At 38.4% G+C, this 27,942-nt stretch overlaps 1 protein-coding gene across 1 annotated transcript in view; it reads left to right on the top strand.

Annotated features, from left to right (window-relative positions):
• Window positions 1-27,942, top strand: part of DLGAP4 (DLG associated protein 4) — a 399,144-nt gene that overhangs the window by 301,184 nt on the left and 70,018 nt on the right. Inside the window, exons 4-7 of the mRNA XM_014053169.2 lie at window positions 576-793; window positions 9,363-9,477; window positions 19,998-20,048; window positions 21,837-22,083. Of these exons, the coding sequence (XP_013908644.2) occupies window positions 576-793; window positions 9,363-9,477; window positions 19,998-20,048; window positions 21,837-22,083 (631 nt within the window). The remainder of the gene's footprint in view (window positions 1-575; window positions 794-9,362; window positions 9,478-19,997; window positions 20,049-21,836; window positions 22,084-27,942) is intronic.

Genomic DNA, 27,942 nt, shown 5'->3' with positions numbered 1-27,942 from the left:
ATGCATAGTTTAACAGTGCCTGTAAATTGATTGCTATACATGAAATTGTCTGTTCCTGTATTTTATTTCATCAGGAACTCATTACTTCTGGTGAGGCTGAATTAATGAATTGCTAGCCTGCTATTTTGTAGTTCTTTTTATCTTTCAGATGATGAAAAGGTGGAGAGGGATTTTTTTGCCTCTCACCTCTATCTCACCTTGCTTCCATCAGGCAGTCAATGCATAATGAAAATAAAACAGAAAGATAAAAAATGTCATGAAAGCCACTAAAACCACTAGACACGCTAGCACAAGCTGACATAGTCTGACTAAAGTGGAAGGTCTTCACCCCTTACTAAAAGGCAGCTGGAGGCAAGTAAATCTACCTTCTGAGAAAATTATTTCTCTAGCTTCAGAGGGGTATAAAAAGCAGACCTCTTCTGTACATTCAACAAATGGCCTTTGAAAAATGAAAGCATCTTTCAGAGGGCCTCCCCCCTCCCCCGTACATCAGCAATCTAGCTGTTATAGTTCCTATCCCGTTTATTTTCTTTGCCACAGATGATTACCATATTCTGCTTTTTTGTTCTTTGCAGGTGCCTCAGGGAGACTGGAATAATATGCTGACTAGGGACAAAGACAATGAAATTCCATGCCGGCGCATGAGAAGCGGGAGTTATATCAAAGCCATGGGTGATGATGACAGTGAGGACTCAGAAACCAGCCCCAAGCCATCTCCTAAAACTGCAGCACGAAGGCAAAGTTACCTCAAGGCCACTCAACAGTCGCTGGGCGAACAGAGCACTGCTCAAAGGTATGTCCTTCTAACTTCAGAATTTCCTGCTCCAGTAGTACAACATCCTTGGCTGTGGTGACTATGGCTCAAGTGAATTTCAGAAGGGAGGGGAGATGCCTAATTTCATGTAGAAAGAAGGGTGTCAGGCCTGGAAGCCATCTTTTGTATTGGGCCTTCAGGTCTGCCATACTTAATGTTGTGGGAAAATGGGAGGGGGGAATTATATGGAGTATGGGAGATATATAGTCTAAATAACATCCCTTTCTCAGAGAGTCAAGGACATCTTGACTCACCTGGCGTGGTGTGACTGGGAGGCATCTCCAGTTGGGACAGTGCCTGATTGGGCCATGTGACAGATATGTAGGTTCTGGGCAGGGCCTTGGACCTTCACTTGGGTGGGGAAAACCTGGAAGCTTTCGGATTCAGGTTTTCCCAGATGAGCCAATATGACATCTCTAATGAAATTTTTTTTGTTTTTGTGATTTTATTTAGCATTTATAGGCCGCCCTTTTCCCTGAGGGGACTCAGGGCGGCTTACAATAGTAAGGGAAGGGGAGTGAAAGACAAAATACAGAAAAAAAAATGTGAAATAACTAAAAAATACTAAAACACAACATTCACTCAGCATTCGGGAGGGGCAAGAGAATTTATCCCCAGGCCTGACGGGCCAGCCAGGTCTTGAGGGCTGTGCGGAAGGCCTGGACTGTGGTCAGGGTACGAATCTCCATGGGGAGATTGTTCCATAGCGTCGGAGCAGCAACTGAGAAGGCTCTCCTCCGGGTGGTCGCCAGTCGGCACTGACTGGCGGATGGAATACGGAGGAGGCCCGCTCTATGCGATCTGATGGGACGCAGGGAGGTTATTGGCAGGGAGGTTATTGGAAATGCAAGCCTCGGAGTCTTATTTTGTTATGGGTGTTACTTGGAACCCTGGCAAAGGGATCTGGAAGGAGAAGAGGAAGGCAGAAGTGGATAAAACATAGAACTTTAAAATCCTAGAATTGGAAAGAGCCATTTAAGACAATTTATTTTCAGTGCAAAAATCCAAATTATGGTACAGATAATCCTCAATCACAATTGAGTCCAAAATTTATGTTGAAAAGTGAGACATTTCTTAAATGAGTTTTACAATCTTTCTTGCCACAGTTGTTAAGTGAATCATTGCAGCTGTTAAATTAGTCACATGGTTGCTAACTGAATGTGGCTTCCCCGTTGACTCTGTTTGTCAGAAGGTCACAAAAAGTGACCTGGAACACTGCAACCGTCAAAAATATGAACCACTTGTCAAGTGCCTGAATTTTGATCATATGACCTTTGGGGTGCCGTAACAGTCATTAACTGGGGAAAAAAGGTGATAAGTCACTTTTTCAGTGGCATTGTAACTTTGAATGTCACTAAATAAACTGTTGTTAAGTCAAGGACTACCTGTATTCCTGCTCAACAGATGTCCGATAACCACTTGAATGCTTCCAATTAAAGGAATTCATCATTCATTCAATCCTCCGGGATTGGGTGGCCTATAAATTTAATAAATAGAATAGAATAGAATAGAATAGAATAGAATAGAATAGAATAGAATAGAATAGAATAGAATAGAATAGAATAGAATAGAATAGAATAGAATAGAATAGAATCACCTCTCTGCCTAATTGATTCCATGTCATACTGTAGCAACTTAAGGGAAGCAAAACTTGGTGTATAATAGAAAACAGTGGGAGACCTCTGCGAGTTACTTCTGACACAGAAGAAAAGAATGGGCATTTTTAGATAACCTGACCTCTGGAAACAATGACTATTATTTTCTGGAGTGTGTAGGAGGCAACCTGTACTCCCTCTTTTGTTGCCCACCAAACTTTTAGGTGCCTAGCACATACAGTATTTCCTCACCATTCAATTGATCAGCCTACAATTGTTAGCAGAAAGAGATAGTTGATTTTTCATAGCTTAAGCACCATCCCTCCAAATTACTCAAGTGTCCTGCTTTATCAGTGCAAATGGGATGATATTCAGAGAATATAGTAATGGCAGGAGGAACAGATATCCCTTCTTCTGCAAATAGACATTTGCAAGCTTGTGTTAAACCTGGTTGAGTTGTGAGAGAGGCCATTCAGAATTTTGATGAAGTTACCAGAGGAACACCCATCAGAACAGGTAAAAATGAATTATGAAACCACCAACAGAAAGGAACAGATGATCGCTCCATGAACCAGTGACGTGCAGTGAGGTTTATGGCTGGTGAGGTACTGACACAGGGGTTTCAAATTTTTTTAGACTTGTGGACTTCAACTCCCAGAATTCCACAGCCAGGCATACTCAGTTCCAATTTAAAGCGACAGCATTTGTTTTTCTCCTTTGCGAAAAAGTTTTCCTTCATTCTTTTTCTTCTCCCTCCCCCTCCTTGCTCCATCTCTCCCTCCCTCCCCCCTCTCTCAAACAGACACACATACACAGAGAAGTTGGATCCCTCTGTCACTCAATCTCAAACAAACACAAATACAGAAGTTGGATTGGATATATTTTCCAATGGTTGAAAGCAGCTCCTCGGCCATACCCCCCTCCATTCCCTTGCTGCCTTCTGATCTGAGCCTTTAATTGCAGGTGGAGTCACGTTGCCTTTTCAAACTTGTAATCAGTGAAGCTGGGCTTATATACTTTTATTCAGGTGTGTGTGTGTTTTATTCAGGTGTATGTGTGTGTGGTATGTGTGTGTGTTTGTGTGTGTGTGTAAAGGCAACATAGCTCTGAATGCAATCAAACTACACTTGGGGAGGGATCTACACTTGAGGATGAAGTTTGAATTCCTCCCCCTCCCTCCAACTCACACATGTACCTTTTCCAGCTGTTTCAGAGAGGATTTCAACTCTGCTCTTGCCTGCCATCATGAAAAGAAAAAAAATGTAAAAGGAAAAAGGCAAGAGCTGAGGTCAGGCTGAGCTAGTTGCTGCCAGAAGTCACCGTGTGGATGACTCTGCTTAACTGTTTAAAAAAGCCTCTAAAAATGCCCTCTATAGGAGGCAGGAGAACGACCTGCCTCATCTACGTCAGGAATTTTTCGGCTTTTAACCCTTGCTTAACTCTGCTCGAGGGATCATAAAACACCAGACTAGATGATACATGTCATTCTCTCGCCTCCTCCTGTAGAGGGCACTTTTTAGATACTTTTTTAAACAGTTAAGCACTAAGCAGAGTCATCCACTGTGACTCTGGCAGCAACTAGCTCAGCCTTTTTTCTTTTACCTTTTTTTTTCTTTTCATGATGACAGTGGTGAGGCTCTGCCTCCCCTGACTGCATGTCCCTGCCATGAACAATATTTACTGCATGAAGGAAACTGGACTCAGCCTCTTTATTTCCCAATATGGCTGTAGTCATCCTGATTTATTTATTCATTCATTTGTTTGTTAGATTTGGAGACTGCTTAAAATTCCCAAAGGACTCTCAGTGGCTTACAATACAAAAAGTGTGTTGGGGGGGGGGGGGGGAAATCAAACAAAAAATATGCATCCAGAAAAGTAAAACAGCCAAACATTTCCTAATCAACAAAAAATAATAATATTTTAACAACATCCTGAACAACTGTAGAGTCAAAATCATTTGAATTTCTGGGTGATGTTGTTGCAGAGGGCATATGCCACAACAGAGAAGGACATTCTAATTCCTGATACGTGGCATTGTTTGAATGAAAGGATCTACAGCATATATACATTCAGCTTAATCTCCCTAGATGGGCATAAAGAATCAGAAGCAGCCAGGTTTTGTATATGTAAGGTTTTAGAGGTAATGATGAATTGTGTCCAGAAGCCAACTGGCAACCAATGGCAGCTCAGAAAGCAGGGATGGGCATAATTTATTGCATATATTTATATGAATGCACCAGTGGTGGGTTTCAATTTTTTTTAGAACTTATTCTGTGGGTGTGGCCTATTTTGTGGACGTGGCTTGGCAGTCATGGCCAACTTGACATCACTCATGCACACTCAGTCACAAGACCACGACCCCCAAGACATGTGGCAAAAAATTTTGGGACTCCTATGAAAGAGGGTGGAGAGAGAGGAAAACCTCCCAAAAATAGACAACAGAATGATTAAGGGCTGAAATTAGGGAGATCAGAGAAGGCAGGACAGAGAGGAATCCAGTAGAAAGCTATCACACGCTGGAGAAAGAACTTTGGGAGAACGGAGGAGGCACGACAGAGAGGAATCCAGTAGAAAGCTACCACACGCTTGGGAAAGAACTTTGGGAGAACGGAGGAGGCATAACAGAAGGGAATCCAATAGAAAGCTACCACACGCTGGGGAAAGAACTTTGGGAGAATGGAGGAGGCACGACAGAGGGGAATCCAATAGAAAGCTACCACACACTGGGGAAAGAATTTTGGGAGATCGGAGGAGGCAAGACAGAGGGGAATCCAGGACAAGTTATCACACGTTGGGGAAAGAACTTTGGGAGATCGGAGGAGGCCCAACAGAGGGAATCCAGTAGAAAGCTATCACACTCTGGAGAAAGAACAGAGGAGAATGTTGGGGAAAGAACTTTGGAGAACCGATGAGGCAAGACAGAGGGGAATCTAGTAGAAAGCTATCACACGCTGGGGAAAGAACTTTGGGAGATTGGAGGAGGCAAGACAGAGGGGAATCCAGGTCAAAGCTACCACACTCTGGGGAAAGAACAGAGGGGAATCCAGGGCAAAGCTATCACACATTGGGGAAAGAACTTTGGGAGATCTGAAAAGGCAAGATAGAGGGGAATCCAGTAGAAAGCTATCGGATGCTGGGGGGAAAACTTTGGGAGATCGGAGGAGGCAAGACAGAGGGGAATCCAGGAGAAAACTCCTGAGCTTTTCGCTGCTGTCTGGTGGATTGTGCCGCTGGACCTCTCCATGCTGCTCCTTTCACCATATCCACTCCCAGGTATGGGACTTGACACCGAATTGGGCTAGGATAGTGTGGACAGGCGGGGTGAGTGAGCGATGGAGCAATGTCCGGTCCAAACAGACGGGGGTGAGCGAGGAGTGACAGGGTCAGGCAAGCGTTCCAGAAGTTACTTCCGGGTCCACCGATCGAACCTCCTCTCCCGGATCGGTAAATTTCACCATCCGGTTCTCCCAATCTGGTGCGAACTGGCAGAAACCCACCACTGGAATGCACATACGTAGGTATGTAAAACAGAGATGACGTTAAGGAGACAATATTTTTTATCCAAACTTTCCCAGTACACAATACATATAATGGTTGCAAAGTATTCAAAGTTGAGGTATAACAATGGAACAATGATTTAAAAATAAGAAAGTAAAAAACCTTTACCTAGCTTCCATCTTTGATCATTGTTCTGCTCTTGTGCTCTGTGGGGGGGAAAGGATTTTGTTTCAAAACACAGCTTGTATAAATCAAATGAAATCGACTGGGCTCTAGGAGAGTTGTTGATGGCTGCAGTGCATAGTCAATAAAGTAACTCACCTGTCTTGATTGTTGCAGAAAAAATAAAGTACTGTACTATACATAATTTAGTGCCATCTGCTGGCCATACAGGGAGGACATTTGGTTCAGTTTTTAAACTGATTACTTTAAAGGGCGTCTTAAAAAGCTGTGATTGAGGGATTTGATTCAAGGCCAATTCAATAACATCACCAAACTGAGTTTCTGAAAGTCAATTTGAGTTGTCAAATCGATGTGACAATTCATAAAAATCAAATTATCAGTCAGAGCCATACATGCACAGTGGCACAGCCATGTGACCTCACCCTCCACTGTATGTATGGAGTTTCATCTGTCAAAAACTTTAATAGGCAATCTTTGCAAACACATATACTTAAGAGAATCAGCTCATAAAAAATAGCAGATAATTCCTCACAACACACATACATTTTGCTCCTGAAGAGCCAGACACCAATTTTAGATTCCTATATCACACAAGAAACAATGTCATTTTTTTTACCTGAATATGGAGCTTGGGGGGGGGGGGATTACTTTTGAATAAACCTGATTCAGATCCCATTGATTTAGCTTACAGTAATATATGTTTAGAAAGCCAGTTTGGTCTAGTGGTTAAGAATCAGCCTAGAAACCAGGAATCCTTAAGTTCTAGTCCTACCTTAAGTACAAAGCCAGCTGGGCCAGTCAATTTCAAGAAGTGCCTAGGAAAGAGGCAATGGAAAGCTACTTCTGAAAAACTTTGCCAAGGAAACTGCAGTGAGTTTTCAGGCAGTCTCCAAGAACCAAACAAAAATGAATATAAGGGGGTTTCAAATAATTACAGCTTTTAAGCATAATTATGAGTTGTTTTTACAACAGATTTAATATGTAAAGGCTTAGTAGTATGAGCCATGGTGGCACAGTGGTTAAAGTGCAGTACTGCAAGCAACTTCTGCTGACTTGCCAGCTGCCTGCAATTCGGCAGTTCAAATCTCACCAGGATCAAGGTTGGCTCAGCCTTCCATCCTTCTGAGGTGGGTAAAATGAAGACCCAGATTGTGGGGGCAATATGCTGACTCTGTAAAAACCGTTTAGAAAGGGCTATAAAGCACTGTAAAGGCTTTATTGCTAGTGCTATTAAGTGTTATTGCTAGTTGCAATTACAAAACACGTTAAGCAAGTTTTTGTTCAGTGTCTTAATTTGATTTATAAACTCATTCCTTATGGTTAGTTTATGGTTGAAAGGTTTTACAAGTCACAATAGGTAGGAGCTGCTAGCCAAGACTGAAGTTTTTGAAAAAAGTTAAGTGGGCACTGATTAGTACTTGAACTTAGTTGGAAGAATCTCCTGAGTTTTGCTTAGACAATGAATTATGTATGTGTCAATTTTCATGACCAGGGCCAATCAAGCAGTGATGAACTTTTGGGCTGAATGGCTGTGTTCTAGTTTACTACTCTGGCACACTACAAAGCACTTCACTCTGATTTTAAAGATACTAGGCATACCTGTAGGCAAAACATCAGGACATCAGTAAACTGGATTGCAGCCATTCAAATATTCATCACTATCAAACTATGAATTTGATAATAATGCAATAACAATATGGTAGGTCCGTAATATCAACAGGAACAGTGCTTGATGCAAACTTCAAGTAAAGGATATTGTTTGAACATAGCCCTAAAGAACCAAGTGTCATTGAATGCATTGAGACCTAATATTAAAATTATCCTTTGCCCTTTTGGCTTGCTTTTGAGAATCCCAAGCTCTACTTATCATAAATTATGCTAGGTCATTTTTTTTTAATTTGAGAAGGTCACTGGATCACTTGAAATAGATCAAAATATTTCTTCTCACCTCTAATTATTTTATACTATGTGAATATCCTGGGCCTTTTATTCTCTTGTTCTCATTTCCAACAAGAGCATAATAGGTATACAGGAGAAAGGCAGATGGACTTGTCTGATTTTTGTATCTAAGAGAATATCCAATCTCTTTTAGATAGCTATGCTCAAATATATTTTTTTTAAAAAAACATTCTGTACAATCTCCCCCAGATATGTATGCTCAAGTATAACAAAAGCAGTAACTAAAAACTTTAAAATCTCAGTGATTATTTTAATTAAGAATCACACGTAACATATTCAGGAAAATATTTCATATATGAGTGGCAGCTTCTAGAACCTGAATCCATTTATTAATCAGGCATTGAGTAGCTGCACTCTGGGCTTCCTGTTTCTCATTGTCATTCATAATCACCACAACCAAGAAAAAGTGATTCATCTGCAGAGGTTCTGGATTGTAACTGCATAGTAGTTACTTATATTTGAATAATAACCTCCAGCTAACTAACTTATTTTTCCTTGGAAAATGGGTGGGGGAAAGCAGTGCCTGGGATTAACCAAACAATGGTAGCTACAATATAATGGAGAAAATGAATTGCCTATCTCATCTTTACATAGATTAAAATATTACCTATTATGCAGGAACCCTAAAGGAGATTCAATTTTAGATGTTGAATCTAGAACTTTCTTCATACAAACCATGAGGGTCATTTCCGAAATGCTTTTTTGCGGTTCAGGGAGATTTTTTAAAGCAGAGTTTGCTGGCGTCTTGGGGACATACTTATTATCCACTTGCTTTGAGGAAACAAATGCTCCCTTGCAGCTTTATTCTATGACTTTGATAAATGCAAGTTGTTCAGAAATGTATAGCCTATAAGTAGAACATGACTGCCACTCAGTGGCCATTGGATGCTTTGTTCTGGCTTAGTTGGTTCTGGTTTTTTTTTCTTTCTAGTAAGTCTTCCCATGCCATAAAAAGGGACCAAAACAAAGCTTGAGATCAACACAACTTTCTTTGTAACTTGCATATTGTTTCAATAATTGAAATATGCTTTTTGAAAGATATCTGAGTTTCAGTTCATACTTTGATGAGAAAAGTTTGTACTCATATGGAAACTAAATGAATTTACCCTGATGATAACAGATAATGGGACACAAGTAAGGAAGAGCACAAGCAGAAAGAAATGAACACACTCAGAAGCACATTGGTTGCATCTTATTCAAGAACTCCCCAAACCTGGTGCTATGAACAATGGTCTCTGACAATACCATAACTAGGATTGTTGATGATACCATTCTTCTTATCTTATCTCAAACTCTTTATCCTCATTCCACAGAAGCCTGGATCGCCTGGACTCTGTTGAGATCCTTTTACCACCAAAATTTCCAAGCTGGGAGGAAGAATACAATCAAATCTCAGAAAACCTGGATGAGTCCAGTTGCATCAATCAGGTGAGGGTCAACATACAACAAAGCACAACAAAAGCCATTGTTAAAGGAAAAAGTGAGACAAGAGAGAAGCTTTTTTTTTAAGCCAAAAAAAGGCTGCTTTACAATAGACTTTCCCTTCTCTTTCTCTTCCTACATTAATACTATGCAAATAGCTGCAAGAGACTACTACCCCAGGGGTATATAGATGAGAATGCAACTAACAATAAATATATTTAAAGTGCATTTATGAAATTTTATCTTTATAGTCAGATATTTTCTCTACATTTAATCAGCTCATCTATTTTCTGCATGGCATATCTACCTATACACAGTTCACATATAATATAGTTCTCATATAACCATGTTATACGTACACCAAATTGCTGGATTCTTCTTAGAAGTTCACAGAAGCACCTGAGGACAGAAAGATGTTGGGCTACATAGAATTTTCAAGTCTAACCCATCACAGTTCTTAATATGTTCTCAAAATATTTCTCTGTAACATATCAATTACTCCACATAACATTGTCTAAACTTTCCTAATAAACATTTAAGATTACAATAATTGCATTAAATGTAGTCATCAAGTGTTGCATAGAATAAAATAAGGAATATATTTGTAGCACAGAATTGTCACATAGAGAAATCTAATTCAGAGTTCTGTCTAGATTGCCATTTTTTTCAGTTATTCCTTTTTCATTCTAAATTATTTTCTAATCACTCCATCTCTCTTGGGTTAGGTCTTCTTGTCCCTTCACTTTTTCAGATATTTTTCTCCTTAAAGTTTATTCCATTTTTTTGAAATATTGAGTTTCTCCTAAACTTAAGGTAAAGGTAAAGGTTCCCCTCACACATATGTGCTAGTTCTTCCTGAGTCTAGGGGGCGGTGCTCATCTCTGTTTAAAAAGCTGAGGAGCCAGCACTGTCCAAAGATGACTCCGTGGTCATGTGGCTGGCATGACTAAACCCCAAAGGCACACAGAACACTGTTATCTTCCTGCCAAGTATGGTTCCTTTTCTACTTGCATTTTTACACGCTTTCGAACTGCTAGATTGGCAGAAGCTGGGTCAAGTAACGGGAGCTCACTCTGTTATGCGGCACTAGGGTTTCGAACTGCCGAACTGCCGATCATTCTGATTGACAAGCTCAGTGTCTTAGCCACTGAGCCACCGCGTCCTATTCTCCTGAACTTATTTGATACCAAATGAAGTTTGTATTGATAATCCTTGAGTTAGATCATTCTAAGTGATTCTTAATGACCATTCAAATTTATGAAAAAAGTTAATTATGATCAATCCTGTCACTCGTGACTGTTACAGTCAAGTGATCAAAATGTGGGTGCATGGCAACTGACACGTATTTATGACATTTGCTGCATCCCAGAGTCCCATGATTGCCATTTACAAACTTCCCAAGAGGCTTCTGACAAACAAAGGAAGAAGCCAAATTCACTTAACAATTGTGATCCACGTACCAACTGTAGCAAAACAGGTTGTAAAATCAGGTATGACTCACATAATGACATCACTTAACTGTGATCCTATGTTGAAGACTATTTATTTGACAAAATTTTTGCTGCCTAAACAAGCACAAATGAGGTCTTTATTTTGAGATATTTACAAGAAAAAAGGACTCCTGCCAGATCAGAACAATATTCCATATAATCCAGCAGGTAATCCCGGATTAGAGATTATCCTATGCTTCATGAAGGCTAATAAATTGAATGGACAGGTTCTGTTGTTGATTTTGGTCCAAACAGCCAATATTTCAATGGAGCTTCAATTTAGCTAATGGCTATTAATGATTTAGATTCATAAATTTGTTTCTCCCCATTTTACAGCCATCAAACCAATAGTAGTTAGATAGCAAAGTCCCCTGGGATTAAGATGAATTGCTTTTCCCAATAAGTTACCTTCCAGGAGGCTTCTGGTGAAACTGTGGCTCATAAATGCCAGAAATAGTATAAGAGTATTAAGAGATTAAAAGAGTTGGAAGGAACCTTGTAGGTCATCTAACCCAACCCCCCACTCAAACAGGAGATCTTGCACCATTTCTGACAAATGGGAGTCCAGTCCCTTCTTGAAAGCTTCCAGTGATGAAACTCCCACTACTTCTGAAGGCAGGCCACTCCAGTGGTTGACTGCTCTCACTGTCAGAAAATTGCTCCTCATTTCCAGGTTGAATCTCTCCTTGGTCAGTTTCCAACCATTATTCCTTGTCTGGCCTTCAGGTGCTTTGGAAAATAGTTTATATTTGGAAACAACTCTTTCCTGTCTGTGGCAGCTCAAATATTTGAATACTGGTATCATGTCTTTCCTGGTCCTTCTCTTCACTAGACTAGCCATGCCAAGTCTAAACAGCACATCTGCTTTATGTTGTGGCACTGATTATTCTTCCTTCCTACAGCTACTTTTAATTTGTAGTACAATTAGAAAGGAAAGATTATACATTTATTTATTTTTTAATGCAGCAGCATGTCGAGTGGTACTGTTCAGATATGGTTAGTTAGATTTCTTCAGATTATAGATATCTGGCAGTTCTACTAAGAGGAAAAGATAGGAAAGGTCAAGATTGCTGTTTTCAGTTCAGTAATCAAGTTGAATGTAGAACTAGGGAAGATCATAATCAGCCTAATAACCAGATGCTGTGGATGGTCAATTAGGCTGAGAGTCAGAGAAGCCATAAACACGAGCAGAATAACACAATGGAACAAGCTGGAATGACAGAGCATGGAAAAATGTGAAATAGAATTTGATAAGCAATAATTAGATTCTACTCCTTTTGCATTCTTCATTTCCTTATATACTTTTTCAGAATACTGTATTTCCATACTTCCAATCACTTTTGTATATTTTCCAAGCAATAAACCCTTTCAGAAGCAAAGAGCTTGCTGAGATGCCTACCATCTGCCCCATCACTTGTTTGTAAGACGGGAATTGTATAAGTTAGATAGATGATGGATGGATAGAGACCAACAGACAGACGTCCACATGATATTTTGTGCCTTCCCCATAGCTCTTTTCTTAAACTCTGGTGTTCTCATTAGTGAGCATAATGAAATTTCTTTCCAACAACCTCTTTAAGTCAATAATGCCTTGAGAGCATCTGGCCTGGAAGAATCTAGATGGTATAAAAGAAATACATACAATTCTCTTTGCAGCCTCTTTCTCCATTGCACCTCATTAATCCTCTGAGTCTTGGTCAATGACATATAATCTTTACCAATGGAGATATTACTTGGGCTAGTGGAAGTTATATTCTGAAATATTGGTAGGGGACAAGATTGTCCCTGATGCTATAATGATCTTGAAATCCTCAACATTGTTAGTCATAAACTTTGAGATCACCATGCCACTTCTAAACCTATTTCAGAGGTTTTCCCACTTGTAACTACAGCATGATTATATCTCTCTTTTTTGTCAATCTCCATGATGCTACTTTCATTTCCTCCCCAAAATGTTCCTGACACAGTCTTAAATCATCCAGAGCATTTCCAGTTTTAAAATAGTGTTTTCCCTCATAAGCAGACAACATCATGGTCGTTTCAAAGTGGGCACAATATAACATGTTTTATGACCATTCAATTGGTATCATTGATAGCCATCCCTAGGAAGGGAGTTGGTCACTAGTGTGGCCATGCTCTTTCCCCTTCAGTTCCTGGACACACATTTTAATTTGGGTAGTGAAAGAAACTGAATCTTTCAAACCAGCTTATTCTCCTGGTTCCAGAAGATCTTCAAACTATTTTTCAGCTCAAAGACTTGAGTTTGAAAGCAGAGAACATCAGCTTATAGGGACTTGATGGGCTGTACCATAGGGGAAGGGGGGATGCTTCACTTGTAAGACATGCTGATGTTCACCATAGGTTTAATGTGCTCATCATCAAAGAATAGTTATTTATCAGAGGTGGATTTCTACCGGTTTGCACCAGTTCGGGCGAACTTAATTTGGCATCGGTCGCAGAACGGCAGCAATCCAGGCTGGCCATGCCCCTGATAGGGTTCCCCAGTCTTCGCTGCCATTGCCGACATGTTTTTTATTAGCTTTTCACGGTCTTTGCACATGTGCAAAACAATTTGCAGTGAACTGTGCACATGCAAAGAGCACACAAAGTGAACTGGTATCAATGCAGCTAGGAACCCACCCTTGTTATTCATGCATAGAATTGGGAGATCAACATTGTCTCAACTGTGCTAGAGATTATGGGTGATGGACAGCAAAATAAGATCTCATGGTAAGATTCAATTTTGACTTATGAAAGCATTTTTGTTTTTGTGATGTTTGTCAAATTTTTCATTTGTATGTTTCTCAAATTATTTTTCCTATAAAATCGTTTGCGAATTTTCTGGAAAAAATGCCATATTAGTTTTTTCCAGTGAGTAGCAAATGTTGTTTATGTCCTGGATAAATTCAATGAAAAATGAATTACTTTTTATTGATTCTCCATTAAAATGAACAATTATGTTGATCTGTCTTAAAATTCAGGTGGTAGCCTTGCCCCTTGCTTGTTCCTCCCAACAATAAGTATTTCCTGAGGGTGGGGCTTATGTCGCTACGACACGACATGCAATCTTGGAGCTCCAAGATTGCTGTCAATATCTCTGCTGCTGGATGGTCCTTTTGGACCTAAACCATCCCGTAGAGATGGTGATAGAGAAGGACACGTCCTGCTGATCTCAGGGACATTGCAAAGTCCCTGATTGATCCAGGAGAAGCTCTTTTTTCTGGCAAAAGAAAAGCAGCCATTGAAGCTGCAGAAGGTTGGGACAGCCCCTGAATGGAAGGAAAGCAGGAGACAGAGTGTGTGTCGAAATGGTGAGATAAATTTTTACTAATAGAGAACACCCAAAAAGACAGAGTAAAATTAAAATCGAAGACAGAAGAGAGCAAGTGGTGAATTAAGCCTGAATTAAACTTAGTGTGTTATCTTTTTTTAATTTTGCTTTTTTTTATGGATGGAACTTTTACAAATGCCTCCTACTTTTTAAATTAGACTGGTTTCTTTTTTTCCCCTTCTTCTATTTTTCCTCTTTTTTCATATTTGTGGATTATGATTTTCTTTCTTTTCTTTTTACAACACTCAGCTGGATTGTTTGCTTTTAAGCACTTTTTTCCCTTAAGTTCGGAATTTAAAGAGAGGGGTAGAGGCAGAGGAAAAAGAAGCAACACTGCCATCTAGAGACTGGAGGCTTGGAAACATTGTTTTTTTTAATTTCCTTTGAACATCTGACTCATATCTAATACTTCAAGGCTCCTGATTTTGTTTATTGAAAGGGATACTGGGAAGAGTATGGATTCTTTATGCAGGTGCTCTTCTGGAGTACTATCAATAGCTGGACTGGAGTGAAGAGAAAACCTTGACTTGAAAGATTATAGTGAACTTGTTTGAAACTTAATAAAAAAGCTTTGGATGTTTTAGTGGCAATGTTTATAACCTGGAAGAATGGTGCAACATGAAGAAGAAAAAGAATTAACATTGCAAATGATTATGTTTGAAATTCAAAAAGTACAAATAAGTACAAAAACATTGAAAAGAGGATGGAGAACATAGAACAAAAAACAGAAAAAATAGAGGGAAGGGTTGAGAATATTTATAAAAAGATGATGAAATTTGAGGATAGAGTTCAAAAAATTGAAGAAAAATATGAAGAAAGTGATAAGAAAATTGTTGATATTGACAGCAAATCGAGCGTGGTTGGAAATAACAGGAGTGGGATGTTGAAAGCAGAGATTAATGAACTGGAACCTTATCTCAAACCTCAAAACATGGAAGAAGAAAAGGGAGAAAATTTGGCAGAAACAATGAGAGAAATTCTGACAGAATCACTGGTGATAACTAAAGGCAAGTGGATGGAAGGGACAGATGGAGGGTTTTGAGTCTTTACAAGATACGCAACGAACCACAAGGTGCCAAGACAAGTCCACATAAGACTTATCAAGAAAACAATTAGAATACAAATACCACAAATGGCAAGAGTTATAAGACTGCACTACTACTGGAAGAATACAGGATGATGAAATGTAATGTTAGAATAAAAATTAAGTTAAACTTAGTTAAATTTAGAGTAGTATGTATAAAATAAAGTAATAATAGTTATAGCTAAATAAATGATTAATAATGATAATAATACACATATATACACTTGATTGATAATATGGAATTTTATATAAATTGTGAGGACCATGGAGAGGATGTTCAAAAGCTTTGTTATAAAAGATAAATAATTCTATATAGAATGTAATATAAATATGTAATACTATTGGATGATTTCAGGATGATGTAAATGCCATAATATAAATTTATCCTTAAATTATAATATTTTACATAAAAAGGATATAATAAAAGCTAGTCAAATGAATGTTTAATAACCATAACAATTGTATACATATATATTAGAATGATGATATGAGTCTTTATGTAAATTGCAAGTCAAGACTATTGTGAGAAAGCACAAAAGTTTTGTAACCAATCGACACACTGTAAGTAATTGGAGGAGGATTTTTATTTTGTGTGTGTTTATGTCTGTTTGTTTTATGTTTGTTTAAAAATAAAAACTTTTAAAAAATAAGTATTTCCTAAGTTACGTATCTTTTTAGGCTTTTCAATAAAATTTGGGCAAGCTCCTAAGAATAAATATTTTTCTTTAGACTAGCTACTGGCTAGAATGTCCTTGGGCCTACTACACTGTATGCCTGACTATAATTAGGTACCTACCATGGAGTAATAGAACATTAGGTATGTGATAACATTGGCGGAATATAAAATAGTGGTTGCTATCTAGTACTAATTAGAATACTGTTGCTGCCTTCTGCTGTCAATTCAGGTTGAGTCTGAATTAAACAGGGGTGGAATTCCGCCGGTTCAGACCCATTCGGGCGAACTGGTAGTTCCGGTGAGCAGTTGGCCCTGCCCTGCCCCTGTCCCTGCCCTTTCCTGTCCTATGTTTCCCTGTTTTTTCACTCAGCTGATTCGCGTGGCACAGCTGATGAGCCACGCATCAGCTCTTTTACTCACTGGTGCTGACATAGAAGGTAAGTGTTTATGCTTAAAATGGGCAGTTTTTGAACACTGCACACACATGCAAAGCACACATTAGGTGCGTGTACATGCAAAACACGCATGCACATGCAATGCACGCACTCACCGAATCGGTTGTTAAACCGGTTGCATCCTACCACTGGTCCTAAGGATAACTATTGTAAGTAAGATACATCCGGATATAGTTCAAGGGCCTTTTCAAGCCTGGAGCTAGCTTTGCACTTTCAACCAGCTTATTATAAATTTATCGCTGTTGATATAATAACATCAGTGGCATTCCAATGTATTTTGCAGCAAACTTGATAAACCTTAGAGTCAACTTCCTGATAATCCCTAAGCTAAGGTTTTAAATTATACAAAGATGTTCTGCTTCTATTTTTAGAACATTGTGAACAACTCATGGTGCTTGACTGTCCCTAAAAGATTTAGATCTAGTTCTTAAGATCAAAATGTACTCTAAATTATAATGTTCAGAATCAGAGCGTGAAAGAAGAAGACTATTTATTATATTCATGTCTGGAATGTAATCAAATAAAATAGGTGTAAATTTGTAAATGTAAATGAAATAGACTCAGTGTTTTCCCTGGCCTCATTCAATGAGAAGAACCATAGAAGGCCTCTTAAAAAAAACGTCCAGTTAATATTTACAAGCTATATCCTAAATCATGAACTATCCAAAATAAATGCTTAAATATAGTCATGAAACATGATCTTTATAAAAGTGATAAGGATCTTCACATTAACCACATGAAGCTTTCTTAAGCTCTTTCAACACATAGGATAATTTTTGTAATTTGGAAAAAGATGTCCACCATCTGCATAAATAAGATTTCATTTGATAACCATTTTAATCTCTGCACAAGCATCTGAAAACAGGTTTTCTACTGAAAAGACAATGAATACCACATAGCACTAAGAGAAACTTGGATTGACCCTAGTACTTTTCAGAATGGCTCATTGAGGTTAATTTTCTCAACTTCATAAATCATGCTTGGGTTCAGTGCTTATTCCCAAGTTGTTAAAACTGGGAAGAATCCTTCAAACAAGCACTCCTCCCTCATCACTTTCCATCCATCTTTTATGCGTCAGTTTCCACATTTTATCGTTCTTTGACATTTATCTCAAATACAGGGTTTGCAGTGATAACTAATTACAAATGGCAATTGTCCTTTTTTTTCATTTCTGGGATATATACCTTGTCAAAGTAATCACGCTTAATGTCAACTGGGGCATACTTATACAATTGACAAGATCTTCTGGACCAAGCAAGACTATCTCTTATGAGATGTTAATTTAAGAGGATGAGATTACATAGGTATTGAGTGGGGGGAAGGATTTTAAAAGTATGAACTAATTGAAAGCCCCACTGATAAAACCAACAGTTGACATGTTTTTAAATCCAGCAACAATTTTTCCATTTAATACATTACAGGCACACTGCTAAAAAATAGTTTTAAGTGTACCAAAAAGCAGAAAAATGAAATTGGTAGGCTGTTTTTACTTTTAACATTTCCTCAAACACAAGTTTCCAGAATTTGAAAGTAAATAGTCATTACTAAGTCAAATTGAATTCTTTAGGAGAATGATGGCTAACTTTTTTGTTGTTGTGTGCCAAAAGCGTGTGCACGTGCATGTGACAGCCCATACCCATAATGCATTGCATGCGTGACTCTTCCTGTGTGCACCCACCCCTGCACATGCGTGCATGACCCCCTCACGCTCCTCCTGTCCCCCTGTGCCTGCATGCGCGACCTCCTCGTGCCCCGTTTTTGGCATAATAAAACCTCCCTTAGCCTCCTGGGAGCAAAAATGGGCCGCGGGTGGCCCACCCCTCCCCCCCGTGTATGCATGCATGTCTCCCACATGCACCCTATCTCCCGCGCATGCACTGCAGAGACCCCAAAATCAGCTGGTCAGCAGGAGGCATGTATGCATGAGGAGTGAAGCTGAGGGCTCTGTGTGCCACCTGTGGCACGCATGCAATAGGTTCGCTATCAAGGGTCTAGCCACCATTGCCTCACCATCACCGCCTCTCTCTGGCCACCTCACTGCAAGACAATTCACCCTGGCTGACTCAACGTAGCACACCTCACACAGGATGGACAATTCTTCCACAAGGAGGAGAAAGTGGTGGTTCCTCTCGCTTTTGGCATTCTCTCATGGCGAGTTGTCCCATGGCAAGGGCAGAAGAGAGAGGAGGAGGAAAAGGAGGACTAAGTTTCCTTCACCTCTGGCATTCTCCCACAGTGAGTTGTCCCACAGTGAGCTTCCTGGGGCAAGCCAGCCAGGCTGATGGCAGTTTCCCCTTTCCATTAAGAGGAGTACATGCAGATCTCATCACAATTTTTTTGTGTGATTCTACAATGAGATAGGTTTAGGGTTAGGGTTAGGTTAGGATTAAGATTAGGGTTAGGGTTAGAGCACTCCACTCTTGGTTGAAAGCATGCAGGGTTTTATATGAATACAGCTTCACTTAGGATAACTAAGGTTGACGTTGCCTGATGCCTTTATGGTAGAGTTGATGGAAATGCTATAAAGCTGTTAGCATTTATTTCTTGTTAAAGTACAGATGGGCCTTTTCAAATGTATAGGTAGACAGGTCTATCCCTGAATATCTATTTCAAGGGAAGCTGAAGGGAGAAGATCAGTTTATCTAGTCCATCACTTTAATAATTGGAGGATAGCACTCTTTGTTATTTGATCTTTAAATTCCTATCTTCTGAACATATAAATACTTCTACCAAATCCATCTGAGGTTTGTAATCAATATAACATTTCAGATATTATATGCAACTCAGATGCATATTTGTAATCAATATATTCTAGTTAAATTCTTTTTGCTGTTTTCATTTTTCTTCATAGATCTGTGTGGTTAACTCTGTGCAGATATAGTTAGAAGGAAAGGAAAGGAATTTAATACATGTGTTAACAGTAGCCAGACTAAGTAGAGAGCGGAGAGACTGTTTAACATTAAGAATCTGTTTTTAATCATAACTAGGATTATAGTCCATATTTTCTTACACTGCGCTCAGTGTGTTTTCTGCCTTGATAACCCTATTCAAAATTTGGTAGAAGAGACAACTAAAATGGTCAATAACTTTAATTACTCAGTTCTTATAGTGTAGGAAAAATTCTGCCCCAATATTGTGGAGTCAAATATCTTGATTGTGTTCCAAAAATACTATTTTCAAAGAATATCATTTATATTTAGATTTCAATCCCTATCAGTTTAGTGGAAATCAGAGAGAAAGCTAATTGTCTTATGTAGATTTAATTTTGTTGAAATGTTAATTGTATCTAGGGATGTAATCTGTTAAGTTTTGTCTTGCTGTGTTTGATTAGTTGTCAGAAGAGCAGCTGATTCTTCTGGATGTGGATGTCACAGGTTAAAATTGTTCCATGGTTGCCAGTGTCACTTTGTGGTTCTGTTGAATGCTTCTGTAGCAAAGCAGTGAAATCCCAATCCCTTATGCTTTAATCTTCTCCAACTCTTTCTTCCAGATATTTGGACAATCCTCATTTATTCCACAGATATTTACACAAGAAGATCAGGTACCGTCTATCTGACACTCTTCTAATGCCCCTTAACACAATACTATACTGAAGTTACTTTACATATACTAAGATGAGAGCAAAAAAAAAAAAAAAGCAAGATGTAATTCTTCTCAATATTGGCATTTTTTTCTAAATTTCTATTTTAAAATGCATATATTAGGAAGATTATGTGCAAGAATTCATAGAATAAAGTATATAGCAAGAAAAATTAATTAAAAATGGTGTATCTGAGTTGGAAGGTGCTGACACATTTTCATGCAGATTTTAAGAAAATTCAGTGGGATAGGATCAATTTATGCTTGAAGAAAACGTGAAATTTAACAAAAGTGAAATATGGATTTATTCCTTATATTTATTACATAAAGTTCTGACATTTCCTTTTTCTTTTCAGCTCACTTTTTATTGAAAGTGCTTTTCCCTTTTTGCCTTTCAATAAAGCCATATCAACTAACATATCAATCTTTTCATAGTATAGATTGATATGATTAAAGATCAATACATTTGAACGACAACTTATGAAGTGTGAGATAGAAACAAAGTCATCAGGAGGCCAGGAAAGAAAAAAGAAAGGTGGCTAGGAAGGTTAAAAGAGCAACCATATCACTCAGTTTACTATTACTACAGTATTGGGGATCAATGCCAAGTCTGAATGACAAATATCATGCCCAAATAGCCCAGAGATAGAATTACAATTGAAAAGAATGAGGGGTAAAAACCATCTAGAATACGATAGGAAATATTAGGTCTAGCATGTAGCAGCACAACGAATAATTTTTTGTGGGGTGGGGGGGTATATAAAATGTTGAACTTTGAGAAATTAAAAATGCAGGCTTTAGAAAAATGGATAGAATGTATTATTTCTAAGTATAAACATGATCTAGGATTAGAAGATTTGGATTTTCTCATCAGAGATTATGGATGAAAGCTTAAGAGTTTAAAATTTCTGGTTTAAAAAAATTATTTTTTTACATATCACTGCCTTGGTGTGTTAATGTTCTCGGTTATGAACATTCCATGGATCCGTGTAATGAGAACCTCAAATCATTTTATCATAGCTGTGAGCTAATTTCATACAACTCTTCTTGTTGGTGAGCCATCAAGCTATATTCCATCCAAAAGATGCATACAGGGTGATCCAATGCATGCTTGCTGAATTTCCATAATTTGTTGCTGCCTTAATTATAATTCAAAAATAAGCATCTTGTATGCCAGAATTATGTAAAATGTGCAGTTTTGTTGTTCAGCCCTTATTGGAAAACAAAGAAATCTTGCCTTGTACCAAAAAAACAAAAAACAAAATGTCTTCAATTAGTAGTTGAACAGGTGAGATGCAGCTAATGTACTCTATACATTAGCTGCCTGTCCAATCTTTTTATAGATTCTGGAGCCCTATAAGATTCATAAGCAAATCACTGAACTACCAAGAGGCTATTTCCCTCTGACTTTTCAGCTGAAAACAAAATAAAATAGAGGGACATTGGTGTGTTAAACCTCAGATAGGCTTAATGCAGCTAGAAAATTGAGGGAAAATATCCATCTTTTTCAACAGGTCAAGTCTCTCAAATCCCAGAATTCCTGTCCTTAGAGATGTCATTATGCAATAGCCTTGTCCATTGTGGCCTTCAGCTGCCCTAAATTAATAAATAATAAAAAGCAAGGCATCCCTTGGCAATGAAAAGTTGACATGAAATAAATATAATAAGCATATTTACAGTAAAGAGAGTTTATGAAATATAGAGAACTGGTGACACTGTTGATGAAGAATGACCAGCTGTGTCCTTGCAGGCAACAGAAGAAGAACTGAATGATCAATATGAAGGTATGTGTGAATCGGCTTACAGTGAAGCAGAATCAGCTGCTGTGGAAGTATTGGACCTGCCTCTTCCCAGCTACTTCCGTTCCCGGAGCCACAGCTACCTCCGAGCTATCCAGGCAGGTTGCTCCCAAGAAGAGGACACAGTGTCTGTCCAGTCCCTCTCGCCACCCCCAGCCAACACCATCAGTGGCAGCCAGACACTTCCCAGCAACAACAGTAAGTCAGATTTTCTTTTCTTTTTACTGTACTTGGGGTATACGAAACTAAAAAAAATTATTTGGCATGGCTTGGGAAGTGTTTGATGAGCCTGGAAAGAGAATTTTGAAAAAAAAAAAAAAAAGTAACAGAAATTTGTAGGAAATGTAGCCCAGAACAGACTGAGACAGAATGATAAACTGATTTTCCAGAATTAAAATTTTTCAATTAAAATTTCACTCTTATTTTTATATATTAAGTCATGACTTTTCAATGCAGCCTTTCCCAAGTTAGTTCCATCCAGGTCTATTGCAAGTACAATTTCTAGAATTCCCACTGGCCACACTAGCCAAGACTTCTGAACTTTGCCATCCAACACTTCTTTGGAATCATTGGAAAAGGATGCTGCCACACACAGAAATATATTCAGAAATATATATAATATATAGTGGATGTGGGTGGGTGTAAGAGAGAAGGGGGAGGGAGGGAGGGAGGGAGGGGGGAGGGAGAGAAGTGCAAGGGATGATATGACTTATATAACTTTTATCCAGACAAAATGAAATATTTTTGGTGGGAGTAAGTGCCACTGAACATAGTGATAGTTATAGATTGTTGGGGGCAATATGCCGACTCTCTGTAAACCGCTTAGAGAGGGCTGAAAGCCCTATGAAGCGGTATATAAGTCTACTGCTATTGCTATTGCTATTGCTAAATCAACTAGCCTTAGGCCAGCAATCCTAAACATATGTATTAGATTATTTTATAATGGATTATAAATTATTACAGTGAAAATGTTTAACATACAAATTTGATCAATAATAATAATAACAACAACCTTCTCATTAACATTAATGGGACTAGCATTTCATGTTGGCAGTGTCATATCTGCTCTTTTCTTCAAAATTGCTTAAACTATAATAATTACAAGGATACTGTTTTGTAGCTGTGATCTCATATAGTAACTCTGCCTTATAACTACAATTGGATTACTGCAAATTGCATTTATCTAAATCTTGCTGAATGAAGCAGAAGTTGGTAAAGGTGATTCTGGGCCATAAGCAATCTGGCAAGAAAAGTTGAACTCTTCCTTTGGGTTCCGCCAGGTAGCCACTTCTTATGGAGATCTGAACTGTGTTGCTTATCCTACAGGAAGATCTCACCCAGCAATTTTTGAAAGTAATCTAACTGCTGTGGAAAACTAAAGGCAGGGCAATCAGCCAATAGATCATCCTTCCAGTCACCAGGCAAATTTTGGGAACAGGGTGGAATCAAAGATTTACTTCTGAACTGGAAGGACTACTCCTCTTCCTAAAAAGAAATACCCTTGTTTCTTGGGGGAAGTTCTTTGCAAAGCTCTCTGGTTTCTTGAGAGTGCTTCACGGAAACTCTATGTTAGCACTGAGAGGGAACTGAAGCTCAATACTTTATAGCAGATTTATTTTATGTGATAGAAGTCCTAACTTTCACCTCGCCTTGCAATAGCCCCTCCGTTCCGGTATCTTATTTTTCTTTTAGCTGGATTTGGGTCCAGTATTTTGAGCCTGGGTTAAAAAAAATTAACACTGGGAGAGAGACTGCAGGAGCATAGAAGGGGGTGAGCAGAAGTCTAGTTTCTTTTCCCAAGGACAATTGCAACCCTTAGTAGTGACAGAAATATTGTTCCTGAACGAGCCCAATGGGAGGTCTTCTCTCATGATGTTTTCCTTGAAATTTCATTGAAATAGGGAAATTAGGAGGGGAGACTGCAAACTGCTAAAAAAATGACAGCATAGTGACAACCAGGACATCAAGGATACTTTTTGACTAGGCAAAAACTTAAGTAAGTGTAAGAATATCAGATTATGTTATGGTTGTCTTCTCCTTTTTAAGGTAGTTCTAAAGTACAATCCCTTTCATCAAAACGAATGACTAAAACTGATGAAAGTCTCTTTCATCAAACTGAGTGAGAATTGGATTTTTTTTAAAAAAAAATCTGCATTCTTTATTAAACACTAAAGGAAAGCATCTTGCAACTATTTATCTATTTTTGCTTTTTGGTTATTTGGCATCCATAGCCCATCAGCACCAGTGTTTTAAATTATTTCCTATCCACAAGTGTTATGTTTCTGAGTGTCAAGTTTATAATAATATGAAGCAGTAGGTTAGTCCGTAATGATAGGTCCTTTGAAAATTCCATTCCCATTGATTCATAACAAAATCTTGTCATGTGGCTAAGCTAGCTGTGATGAGGGACACGAAGTGTTCTCAAAACATCTGCCTGAGCACAGCACAATTCCAAGTCTTCTTCCACCCTTAATCCTCTAACTCATTGCTAAAAACTTTCCCCAACAGATGGGTGGAACCAGACCCACAGCAATTACTTTTCTGCTGACTTCATTGATTGCAGCAGTAGCAAGTCATTTGAAGTATATATCTCAAGATCCTATCCTAGATATGGAAAGAGATAGCCTCCCACAATTTGTGGTATATATGAAGCAATTCCACTATTAGAGCTAAGAAAGTTTGTCGGGATAGGGCAGTGCTAGGGTCCTGAAGCCCAATGAGAATAATTCACAAAAAATTAACTCCAGATGTTTATCATCTTGAAACAAATGAAGTGATGTATGATGCAATACAACGCCCTTTGAATTGTAAGTCTAAAATTACCGAATTGCACCATCAAGAGGCAAAAGGATGAAATATGGTTAATACATCTCAGGAGGATAGAACACAGCTGTTGATGATTGTGATGATTGTGATGAAATTTTGACTAAGCCTTGGAATAGAAACTCCTTAATAAGAACGGAGTATTATAAAACTTTGAAAAGAGTCGATTTAGAGAGGATGCAAAGTGCTTGGGAAAGTGTCAGGCCATAATTGTTCTATCAATCCAGAATGCAAAACATAATAATCTTAAAATTACAGAAAGGCATATTATTCTTCAGTTAACAATAAGAGCTGCTCAACATTAAAAATAATTACCTAGAGAATTTGAATCCTCAAACGCTGAATTCTAGCCAAGAAAAGCCGATTATCATCACCCAAACATCAGTACATTTCCCATGGCACATTTATTGTATTTGCTTTGCTAGCTGATGGTGGAGTACCTTTTGAAATAAATTTGCCTATATGGTTCTGGAAGCATTGAAATAGTTATATTTTTATTGACGGTGTGCTTTTATAGAGACAGTGTGCTTTTATAGTGTGTTAATGTTCCCTTTTTTTATCACCTCTTCATAGTGTATAGATAATGGTTATGTTTCTTTCTTGGGGTGGGAATTCCAATGGATACAATTCACACAATATCTAGAGTTTGTGTGCAAACCTATAAAGCCCACTAAGATACTGTTGTCCCTTTGCTTGTTATTTCTAAATGAGCTATATACTTGCAATTGTACCTCATGCATTTATGTATTAGTAATAAAAAGGATCCTAGCAATTATAGGTCCATTAGCCTGATTGACATTGCAGCAAAAATATATGCTAGGTTCCTTTTGAACAGAATTGAAATCTGGGTAGAGGAAAACAATATCCTCACAGAAGAACAAGCAGGTTTTAGACAAAGCCGATCCACTATTGATAACTGCTTTGTTTTGAACCGTCTAATTGCCAAATATGCCTGTAAGAGAAGCTCCCTGTTTGCTGCTTTTGTAGACCTTACAGCAGCATTTGATATGGTAAACAGAGAAGTACTTTGGAGTAAACTGACATTTCTTAAAATAGAATCTAGACTGCTGGCTTTGATTAACGCCCTTTACACAAGTACCTGTTTGAGGCTGCAGTATGGGGTTAATGGGACTCTGACTAACAGGATTCACACAAATAAAGGGGTGAGACAAGGGTGTATCCTGGCCCCATTATTATTTTGTTTATATATGAATAACTTGCCAGGGTTGAACATCAGCCACCCTTTCTAAAAGAAGAGTATTCTTGTTGATCAGAATTACTGAAAATCTGTTTAGAAAAATGAGTACTTTGGAAATATACGTTCTGGAAAACAAAAGAGAAAGAGCAAACGACAACTAGCTAAATAGAATTGCTTGGGTGGAAAACCGTTAATTCATTTAAGAAATCCAAAGCTATGTCTGAAAAAGTTGGCTTTATATTCTCCAGAACTTTATGATGGGGCTTGTTCATGCTAAACGATGAGGATAGCATAATTTTAAAGCAGATCGGTGGGATACTTCATTCAACATGTATGTGTGTAAAAGAAGTGCTACAGTTAAACATTGCTCTTATTGACTTATCTTGCTTTCTTACTTTTTATCTTATGAATGGAAAACCTCAGTGGTACCAGGGGCTGGTTTCATAGAATTTTTCCATGGACTGGGGAGGGGGGGGTGGTTTCACTTGCTCACCTGCCACTCACCTCCTGTGGCCAAGTTCCTAACAGGCCATGGACTGGTACCCATCTCTGGCCCAGGGATTGGAGACCCCTAGAATACCTCATATGTGATAGGAAACAAAATGTGTGCATGTATTACAGAATAGCAAATAATTATATATGAACATTAAATGTATAATAAACGTTAACTCAAATATCTTCTCTATAAGTATAAAAAATCTGGCCATCTTTAGTCATGCTTATAAACAGTGTCTCTAACATGGTACCCACAAATGCCAATAATTGACACATTTATGATAAAGTCAGCCCCTTCTAATTTATCATAAAAAGGAAACAATCTTGCTTGCAGTAAAACAACAGATCAGCCTCCAAAATCCCATTCATATCAAGGAATGACTCTATTGTAATGCATAGCTATAGCCCATTGACTTCTTTCTAAGTGTGCCTACCTGCCAAGAAAAAAAGACAATGGAGCGAAATGGGAAAAGTAGCAGAGGGCTTTCTTGAATATCTGCCTTTAATAAAGAAAGCTAACCTTCTCTTGCCTGAGTTTCTTTAGTGGGATGGGATGTTGTTTGGAATGGGGAAGTTCAAAGGAAAGCAAAGGAATGTAATTAGGCTGGGTAGCAAAAGAAACATCAGGACAAGTCAGTTCCCCCAAAATTCCAGAAATGTGGCAAAGTACCATCTGTTACTGACAGTGCACAGGCCAGAAGCTGGTATATAGGATAACAGAGTTGGCAGGGACCTTGGAGGTATTCTAGTCCAACCCCCTGCTTAGGTAGGAAACCCTACACCACTTCAAAGAAATGGTTATCCAATATCTTCTTAAAAACCTCCAGTGTTGGAGCATTCACAACTTCTGGAGGAAGTTGTTCCACTGATTAATTGTTCAGGAAATTTCCCCTTAATTCTAAGTTGCTTCTCTCCTTAATTAGTTTACACCCTTTGCTTCTTGTTCTACCCTCAGGTGCTTTTGAGAATAGCTTGACTCCCTCTTCTTTGTATGAAGAGCTATGAAAATATGAAGAGCTGGAATCCCACCGAGGCTCATTACTAATTATATCATCCAGCTATGACCTCACATTTTATTCTGTGATAGCAACAAGCATCCCATTTAAAACTGTCTTCTTTTTTACCTATATTCAGTCTTTAGAAATATATTTCTCTGGAAATAGGCAGAGGATACTGCAGCTTGGGTGCTGTAGCTTATAGTTATATAAACATCTACATATAATGCATGATTGTTATTAATTATCTTGTGGAACCTGTGCAAAAAAAAACAACAACAGAAGAGGACAGAGTAAGAACAAGATGTCTATTGTCATATACAAAAAAGAGCTACAGGCTGCATGTGAAAGCATGTGGAAAATACCACACCTGCTATTTTATTACAAAATTTCATCTACTATACATCCCTGTAAAGTAAAGTAAACTGTGATTAGCTAGAGATATTTTAGCCTGACTATAAATCAGTAAGTTTGGTCTCTGGGTGGATTTTCTGTGTAATAAAACTTGAATAGCCTTGTATTTTTACATCATTTGTTTTGTCTTTC

The sequence above is a fragment of the Thamnophis sirtalis genome, unplaced genomic scaffold (assembly GCF_051295495.1).
Source record: "Thamnophis sirtalis isolate CommonGarterSnake01/CBP01778 unplaced genomic scaffold, rThaSir2_p1.2 scaffold_7, whole genome shotgun sequence".
NCBI lineage: Eukaryota > Metazoa > Chordata > Lepidosauria > Squamata > Natricidae > Thamnophis > Thamnophis sirtalis.
Note: the sequence above shows the minus strand (reverse complement) of the source record. Positions and strands in the feature narration are given on the sequence as shown.